Source organism: Ammospiza caudacuta, chromosome 9, assembly GCF_027887145.1.
Source record: "Ammospiza caudacuta isolate bAmmCau1 chromosome 9, bAmmCau1.pri, whole genome shotgun sequence".
Lineage (NCBI taxonomy): Eukaryota > Metazoa > Chordata > Aves > Passeriformes > Passerellidae > Ammospiza > Ammospiza caudacuta.
Genome location: NC_080601.1, coordinates 12,988,813 through 12,998,780, shown reverse-complemented (window position 1 = coordinate 12,998,780; position 9,968 = coordinate 12,988,813). Strand labels below are relative to the sequence as shown.

General features: G+C 43.9%; 1 protein-coding gene across 1 annotated transcript; it reads right to left on the bottom strand.

The window, feature by feature from the left end:
- On the bottom strand, window positions 1–9,968 carry LRIT1 (leucine rich repeat, Ig-like and transmembrane domains 1). Its single transcript, XM_058810837.1, has 4 exons — window positions 9,847–9,968; window positions 6,876–7,342; window positions 3,343–3,648; window positions 1–986 (listed from the first exon to the last, which is right to left on the bottom strand). The coding sequence occupies exons 1-4, from the start codon at window positions 9,966–9,968 to the stop codon at window positions 1–3; spliced, it is 1,881 nt and encodes a 626-aa protein (XP_058666820.1).

Genomic DNA, 9,968 nt, shown 5'->3' with positions numbered 1-9,968 from the left:
TCAGCAGAAGTACTCATTGGGCTGTCCCTCTATCTTTGGTATGGCTTCCGAGTCCACGCTGGAGCGGGCGGAGAGCAGCCTGTTGGACTCGTCAGGGGTGTGCCTGGTCAGGTACTCTCCCTCCACGCCCTTGGCCTTGGCCCCGGGGGACAGGCTCTCGAAGGTGACGTACGATTCCTGCGCGTCCTTGGGCTTGCGCACAAAGCATTTCTTGCAGCGCCGTTTCAGGGCTCCGCAGCAGACCACCAGGGTCAGAGGAACAGCAATGACACAGGCCACGCTGATGACAACCACATTGATGAGCTTCTGCGTCCCTCCTGCACTGACTACTTCGTCTGTGGAAAATATGATGCACTGCTCCTTCCTGGGGATCAGCCCTTTCACACAGACGCACACGATGTACTTGGTCTTTGGCAGCAGCCCGTACAGAGTGACCTTGGTCTTGCCTGGCTCCACGTTGATCCGCCGCATGTCCCTCTCCCCAAAGACGGCGTAAAGGACGCTGAACACCGTGGTGTTCTTTGCCATAGGCGCCTTCCAGGCCAGGGTGATGCTCTGGTCGGTGTCCCCTATGACCCTGACAGACCTCACCATCCTCTCTGGCTCCTGCTGGCCCGTGGTGGGGCTCACCAGCAGGTTCTGGGGGTTGCTGTCCTGAGCCGTGTCCGGGATGAGGACGCTGTCTCCGGTGCCCGCCCCAGCCCCCAGCGTGGGCACGGTGGAGGTGGTGATAACGTACCTGGCCACCAGTTTGTCATTGTAGGCAGCTGCCTCCATCCCGCTGGCCTTGCCATTCCACGTGCCTTTGGCACTAGAGTTAGGGTCATCTGTGCTTTCTGAGTCTGTGATGATGAGCGAGATGAAGGCCTCTGTTGCCCCCAGGAAATTCTTTGCTTTACAGATGTACTCTCCGGAGTCAAGGTAAGAGACTACAGGCAGGCCCAGGATAGACCAGCTCATCCCATCACTGGAAATCTCTTGGTGAACTGAAAGGCAGGAAAAATGTTAAATGAACAGGCAATAGTAAATGGAATTAATTCCATGTTTGTAAAATATTAAGACTCTATCACCAAATATCTGCTTGATAAAGTATATGACAAAGAATGTCGTTCCTGCTTGCCATCAAGAACATTACAAAATCAAAATAAACCTAAGAAAAAGACTATAATTAGATTACGTCAGGATTTGAACTACTTCAAAATGAATATACGGGAAAAAGTTGATGCTATTTCTTCCAAATTGATGTACAGCTAGAAAACATAACAGGAAAGGTTCTTCCATTAAAAATAAAAGCTTGAAAACTCTTATATAGGTGCAATACTTAAAAGAGTGGAAGGAGCAGTCAGCAACATGATCTATTCGAGCATTAGATGCAGACTGTGGAGGCAAAGAAAATACAAACAGTGGAGATTTTATTGTAACAAACACACATGGACTAGCCTAGAGTATATAGAAAAATAGTTGAAAGATAAGATCCCTTCTACTGCTCAATTACTGCAGGTGTTTATCCTTACACAGGTGTACATTTGGTTACTACCAAAGGATATGTGCATAGCTGAGTGTTGATTTACTCATGTGATTTACCTGCAGACCAAAATTAGCTTTTTTTGCCTTTTCCTATTGGCGCAAAAAAAAAAATAGAGTTGGGATTTTGTGGAAGGGTAAAGCACCCCCATCATTTAACCAGCCTCCTTAGGATAGGCACATGCTGTCTCAGCCCTTTCCTGCTGAAAGGTAAACCAGGAAGATGTCTGAAAGCCAAAGAGGATGCAAACTTCTTCCAACCCCTCTTGGGGTCAGGATCCAGCCTTGGCAAGCAGGGTCCCTTCCAATGGCAGCAAAATATAAAGGTAACAGAAGTTACTTTTTCAGTTTAATTATTTACTGAATGAGTATTTTAAAAAACATGAAGCTGTGGGTCTACCTATGACAGTTACCTGTACATACAGACTGTGCTGTTTCTCACTCTCTTCTGCTCAGAACACCAGCATTTCAAATTATAGCATTGGCACAGAAGCTGCCAGTGCTGAGAAATAACCTATCTTTCCAGCCAGCTTTTTATTGAAAGGTGCTAGTGTCTGATTTAATGGCGCACAAAATACATCATTTCTCAGTTGTAGCTCAAGGTAAACTCAACACAGGCTTTCAGGAAATCACCCCATTCTGTTTTTTGTGGTGGCTCTGTTTCAGGTGTAGGAGGGATGTTTGCAGCATGGTGGGTACACATTATCATTATGAGGAGCAGCTCTGCTGCATCCTGCACATCCTGCACAGCACAGCAATGACTTGTGCAGATCCCAGGAAATGATACTTGTTACAAATGGTTCCACTGCTGTGAAAGAGAGTTGCTCTGTTCCCTGTTCTGTGCACTGAGGAGCCCTGTAACCCTTTGAAGATCAGACCCAATACTTAGCAATTTATCTGCTGGGTTTAGATCCTCTATGAAAGTCAGGGCAGGACTAGCATACAGGAGTATTCAGGGCAGGTTAGAGGCAAGAAAGTTCAGGTCCTGACTGAAAACTTCTAGCACAAAAAGCTAAGGGTAACTGTCTTCAGCAGAGCAAAGGTTTCTTCCCTAAATTCCCCACAAATTAAAGGACCTGTGTTGCAATTACAGCTCCAGACTTCCTTGAGAATGGAAATGAAATCATGATCAGTCACAAAACCAGTGTCTGTCTGAAGGCTTCCCCCAGGAGAGGTGCTTAGACCAGGTGGTTAGAGTTTCTTCCACAGACCTTTTTCCCCAAGAGAGCTTGTCAGTCTGTCAGAGGGAATGATTCCTTGGGGACATTCCCACTGAAGTATTGTATCCTTCAGCACCGTAGTGGGGTTTTTTTTGTCTTTTAATATTTTAGAAATTCTGTAGGTTTGCATCCTTTTCTTTCTTCTACAGCTGATCTGAATCCCAGTTGAATTCACATCAGACATCTCTTTGCCAGAAATGTTTGCTAATGGATTAGCAATACAATAGAATATAGAACAATTCAGTGAGAATCCTTTTCAGTGACTGAATAACTAACTGAAGACAGCTAATTGCTACTGTTGGAAATATTTCATTTCTTCAGCTCCAACAGATTTCCAGAAAATCCCTTGACTTGTCTCACCACTGCAATTGCTATGAAACAAAGCAAAACCAACTTCCTACACATATAAAAGACATTTATCTGATAATATTAAGATCAACATATAAGTGTAGTATATAGACTATTGTATAGTCTATAGAAAATCTAGAAATAGACTATTGTACAGTCTATGGAAAATCACAATGCAAGAGTGGATTGCAGCTAGTCCAGGTCTGCCTCACTCATTGCAGGTGTGCAGGAAAGCACAAACCAAACCCACCTGTGCCATTCAGCTGAGCCCCATCAGCTCTCCTCCAGCTGAGCTCGGGGATGGGCACGCCCGTGGTGCCGCAGCGCAGCAGCACCGTGCTGCCCAGGATGGTCTTCACCTTGGCCACAGACGTGTGCACCACGGGGCTCTGGCACTTCCTCAGCTCCACCTGGCTGAAGAAGACTCCTGCAAGACTCCTGGGGGTGAAGCATTTCAGCCTGGGCTCAATGAAGGCTATGTTAGGAGACTGGAAATTTAGGAAATGCACCATTTCATACAGACTGCAGTCACACACCCAAGGATTGTCTTGCAAGCCTGTCAAAAAGAAATTAGGGCATTAAAGTCACTCCAACAGCACCTTTTGTTTCTGCCACTTTTGTTTCTATTTTTCAGCAGGACACAGTGTGATAGAGTCCCAGTCTGCTCTGCAAGAGCTGCCTGTGCAGGAGTATGTGGGATGGGGAGGGGAGTGTCCCCCCTCTGCTGCTGGCTGAGTCTGATGGATCCCACAGTTGCCAGAATGGAATAAATGTGACTTGCTAAAGTATCTCCAAATCTGCATCTGAAATCATATTCTTTAAGTTCAAAGCAGGATTATTCATATCGTGAAAACATTGTGATTTGTGCACATAAAGAAGCAAAACAAGAATTTATTATAAACACATTTTGTTCCAGGATGAAACAAAAAGTACTCATGGGAGAAGTACTCGTGGATTCTTTTGGCATGAGGAGACTATGAAGTCTCTGACAGGCCAGAAAATTCTCACTGGACCTTTTTAAAATACTAGCCAGATTGTCATGCCACTTTTCACACCTGCAATAGCTGTGGCTGATCCTACTTGCCTGTCACAGTTCTCTTCCAGCCCTGTTACTCTTAAGTTATTTTCATTGCTTTTGTAATCAGTTGCTTTTCCTGAAATGCTAATTTATACTGGATCATATGAAAGAAATGTTTTAAGGGTTAAATTGAAGACTATGCCTGTTATGGTATATAAAAAATGTACATGGACCATAACTATATTTAGACTATACACACAGAAAGAGATATATTGAAAAACACACTCCTGTTTCAGACTCTTGGAATGTTTCTCTTCTTTATTCTGCTCTCCTAGTTTGCACCTATTGAATTCCAATTCTGAAAAAATTATGCATTATTAAAAATAGACCTGTGAAGATAGTACTGAAAAAGCAAATTTGGAACTGGAGCAATGCATATCCATGAACAGAAGTTGCTGCATCTGATGAAATCTGTGTCATCCCATTTACAAATGTTCACATCCAGCTGTGCAGTGGCCAGGCTGTGGTCTCTAATGATTTTAGCTAGCAGAACTGGCACTAGGGATATGAATGCCATCCAACCCCAGGCACACATTTGAAGCCTAAACCAGGAGCATGGCTCCCAGGCCTCCTGCCTGCCACAGGAGTGAGCTCTGCTCCCTCTGAGGGGGCTGCACCTCCTCTTTTCCATGCACAGCCCAAGGACATGCCTGGGGCTGGCACCTGCCTGGAAGGGAACAGTACTGATACTCCCTCACAGTGTTTTAAAGATGCTGTGGAAAAATTCTCCTAAGTGCATTCCATATCTTCTTCCCTGGGCTTAGAAGAGGATCTGGAAGTGATGGGTTTTGGCAGGTGGTCAGTTCTTGTAAATTAATATGTTAAAGTAAAGGGGGACTAAGTAAATAATGAACATTCAGCTTGGCTTTGTTTTGTGGCATTTTTCTAGCAGTTTCCAGTTCATGCACTAGACAGCAGTTGAGCCCAGGTTCCCTGGCAGGTGCCCCAGCTCCAGCTGGAGCAGCCGCAGCACCACAGAGGCAGTGAGGCCTTTGCAGCCCTGCACAGCACAGCTCCATGGGCTCACGTGGGCAGGCCTCATGTGGAAAAGCTTGCACCCTTGGCACAGACTGTCAGCCAGCAACTTAGCAGAGGAATTACTTCTTCTTGAGGGAGTCTGCAAGCAGTGGCTCTGGAGTCACAGTGGTGCACTGCAGACAAGGAATGGATTGGGCTGACTCTTTTTATTATTCATGATTTTTTATGCCTCCATGAGAAACAGTCATGGGCAGAGTGAAACAGAAGCATGCAGCTGTGTTTTTCCAGCCTGCTCCTGTGAGAGACATGCATTTTATCTGCATGGTTCCTATGGGTGTCCACAGGACAGGACCTAGAAGCTGGAGTGTACATTACTGCATTCATTTTAGCATTATACTCATATGGCAACATGAATTTTTTAGGATCCTGGCACAATCAACCTGAGCATAGCTGGATACTACTCAGTTTGGCCACGTGCATCAAGGCATGATCTGTTCTTGATAAAACACTCTCCTAATCTATATTGAATGGAATAACATTTTTACACATAACTTGACTCTAAAAATAAAAAGTATGATCTAGGCAGTCTTGCCATGAATGAAATGGGCAATCCCAAACTGCCAGTTTTGGTTTAAAGAACTTGTTACTGCATCTGGCAACACAGGATCGTGAAACACCTGCTCCTCTCCTGATGCTAGTGAAACCTTCAGCAACATCTGCTAATGACACTAAAAGCTTTGTAGGTGGTATTTTGTATCTTTTTTTAAGTCTTGTATCTCTTTCCACTGCAATCTCGCTTTAAAAACTTCACCTCCCTAAATTTATCCAGGGAACCAAGAGCAGCCGGTACTTGCCAGAGTGAGAGGAAACTTGCAGTACCTCTGCTGAGATGATCAGCAGGTGCCTGAGCCCACCCCTGGCTGCAGGGGCTGTACAAGCAGATGGCAACAACTCTGAGCCATCATCAACCTGCCGTGGATTTGAACAGTGAACAATGGCTAAAAGACCATGTAATAGTGCCCTGAACTGGGAAATGTGCTCAAAGCCTCACCTGGGCATCCTGCAACTGAGAGTCAGCTGTGAGACACCCTGACACAAAAATGGATAACTGCCCCAAAGCCATACCTCTGGGGAGCCTAGAGCTGCCACCAGAAAGGAGCTTCATAGCTGTCCTGCAAGGCATCACTGTCCTGGTGTGTTTGGGTAGACTAGGGTTTAATTCTGTGTGAACAGATAAACAAGGCTCTGGGAAGAGACAAATTGGCAGCTCTGACCCAGATTTTATGCTCAGTCGTGGCATTATTCCTCTTTAATTTAGGCATAATAAATTATCCATCCTTGTCTTTAGTTCTGCTTAAAATGGGTCAATTGCAAACACAGTGCTATTAGAAAAGAGCACACAAATGATGAAGAGCTGTAAACATTTGTATTTCTATCCAAAATGGCAGTGGAAATAACTAAAAAAGCCTTGAGCAAGAGTCACCAGTTTTGTGCTGCAAAGATCCAAGCAAGTAATCAAATTTATGCCATAATAAGATGAGTGTGATGAGCCTGAGGTGAGTTTGTTAATATGCAAATGGATGTACACATATTATTAAGGGTATGAAATTGTATACATATAATAGCAGGGTACTTGCTATGGTGGCCACAGTGGGTGAAAATGCTGCAAGGAGATGAGGAACTCTTGACATTTGTGTGTCCTACAAAATGGCAGGCACTTCTCTTACCTAGGATGATCTTGGAGTTATCATTGGGGAAGTAGGGAACAGCCTGGAGGTTGGCCCAGGTGGCAATGAGAGCCTGAGGAAGAGTCATCAGCTTATTGCTGGACAGATCCAGGTATGTGATGTTCCTGACATAACGAGCAGCATCTGGGGGGACTGAGGTGAGTTCGTTGTTGTGCAAATCCAGGAGCCTCAGCTGGGGCATGCCAGCCAGGCTCTCCCAGGGGAATGAGATCAGGTTGTTCCCATCCAGCCTCAGCTCCTGCAGACGACGAAGGCCCTTGAAGGTGATGCTGCTGAGGCTGCCCAGGGAGTTATAGGGCATCCAGAGGTACTCCAGGTTGTGGAGCAGGTGGAAAGCCTCTCCTGGCACCCTGCGGATGGCTGTCTTTTCTATCCGAAGCTTGCTTGTATCAACAGGGATGTTCACAGGAGGGAGGGTCATCTCTGGGTCATTACACAGCACTGTCCTGGTGGGGAAAGACAAGGACAAGCAAAGATGTGACTTTCTTTTATTTTGAAAAGATTTGACACCTTATTTTAATGCAAGATTTTGATCTACCTTTTTTCACAAGATTTCTTCTTGTCATTTCTTTCTTGCTGCTGATCTCTGCATCATCACTGTAAATACATCAACCTGAAGTAATTAATATGTACCTTCTGACTGCAGAGATCACAGTGTTGTGCCTCTCCTGGAGTGGCGTGAGTCCGAATCTGCCCCATTTAATGTTCCTGTTGGGTTTTGCTATCTCTTTTTTTAGAGTACTTATGATAGCAATGATGACATTCATGCACAACAGAGGATTCTAGTGCAAGTTAAAACAAAAGGATCCATAAAATTGAACTACAAAAGCCCTACAAAAAGAAGACTTACTGACATGTGGGAGGGCAAGAAGTTATATAGATTAAATATGACACAGGAACTCTGGTTTGAGAAATGAGGATAGGAAAGCCAGCTAACAACTCCTTGGAAGAACTCTGGAGTAAGCTCTGTGTTACTATGGAGGGTGTGTAAAGATGGTGGCAGTCACTGCACTGCAGGCTCATCTAGTCTTGAGAGTGAAAGCACAGAAAATTAACTCTCTGGAAAATGCTATACTGAAAGCAAGACAGATTTATGTGTTTAAATCATTTCTCCCCATTTCTAATCTCTAAAGGTCAAAGCATAAAAAGCCTGTGCTGCATTTTGCAGCATTCATACAAAAAATTGTGACTTGGGATTGTAGAGAGCCATGAGAAACAAAGGGAGACAAAACAGGTCTCTCAGATGAATTTTAATTTGCCTATCAGCAAGTAGGGGAGGGCAAGTTCTTTAACAAAGCACCAAGCCACCTGCAAAAGGTAAGAGGTTGGATGGATGTGTTCCAGTCTACTCACTGAACAAGACACCACAAGAAATGGGATGTGATCAGTCAGGTAACGTGTTCCTATCACACTGCCTCCATAAACAGAATATTACAAAGCTGTCAAAACCAGGCTGGTTTTGGCTGAAAGCAATTATTCCTCTACTATCAACAAAAATGTATAACATTGCTGAACTGCTCAGGCAGACTTGCTAGATTTAAATGCTATTTGAGCCTACAGTTAAATTGTTAATTAATAATCAAAACACAGTACATTACTCTCACCCAACACTTTTATTGTGGCATTAAATCCTGCCCACCCTCTGCTGAAGGCTGAGATTTGAGTAAGATAAAAATCTACCAAATAAGAAAAATCCAGAAATCCACTTTAAATAAAATATTTCACTTTGTGTAGTCACATCACAAAATGTTACTAACAGAAAGACCATGGCAGTAAAGTAGAAGGCATCTCATAGTGTCCCTAAATTGTGTCAGTGAGCACTAAACATTTAATCTATGGGATAATCTTCTGGTGAGAAATATGAATCATAATGCAGAAAAAAAGGGTGGCATTATGCTCCTTAAGGGACTAATGGATATTTGCTTCATTATGTATCTTATGTACATAAAATGTACAACAGCTTTTTCCAGTCACTGAGAGGAAATTCCCCTGGGAACTGTGACATTTATGGAAAAATAATTGGCTCTCACGCTGTTGCACTTCCTTTTAGCGATTTCAGGCTACTTGTGTCTCTACCATGCTTCTTCTTACTGTGAAAGTTTCTAGTATTAAATCTATAGCACCATAAAAATGATAAGAAAGAGCTATTTCATGGGATTCCAAAATATCTCATTTCAGTAATGAAAAAATATCTCAATCTAGAAAAAGTTTATTACAAAGGATTTTGCAAATCCTGTATCTCTGTCACAAAACCTCCTCTGCTGTGAACCACACCTTATGAAAATATGGGCTCTATTTTCTTTAAGTCAGATACTTTGTGCCTACCCTTCAGAAGGACTCTTTTATAACAGTCCTCCAGAGAAATGTATGTTCAATGGTTTTGCATTCAAAGATGGGTGTCCTTCCGGTCTTGCCTTCTTTTTTAACTGAAAGTTTCCAGTCTGAGAATTTATTTCTTTTGATTTTTTATTTTTTTTTTTGCTGTTACTGTCTGTTTTTTTAGTTCATTTTTGTCTAAAGTCTATTGCTATGCCTAAAATCACCAGCTGAAGGATTTTTAAAGTAAATTGTTGGGTTTGTACCACAACTGGAATCAAATCTAGTCACACTTTAACAACGAACCAGCAGAGCAGAATAAAACCTTTTAGAACCAGAATTTTCAGCAGAAAGGTTAAATATATATATGTATATTGTTTAAATTTTATTCCCTTTTTGCCATTACACCAGCAATAATTATGTCACTCCTGTTCTCACAGAGGAGATGCCCAAACGCTTTCTCTGAAATCAGCTTACTGTGTTTTCAGAAGCTAATCCTCTGCAAATATAGCTAGAGCGGGGAGCAACTGGAAAAATAATGGCCACAAAGTGCAGAGACAATATTTTCTGCTGCGAACATCCTCGGAGAGGAGCAGACCCACCCCCGAGCCCGCCGCGGGAGCGCCCGGCGTACCTGGCCTTGGTGCCGTCGCCGAGGCTGTGGAAGGCGCAGCTGCACTGCGAGGGGCAGGAGCCGGCGGCCCGGGGCAGCCCCGCCAGCGCCCAGCAGCACAGCAGAGTCACCGCCAGCCGCAT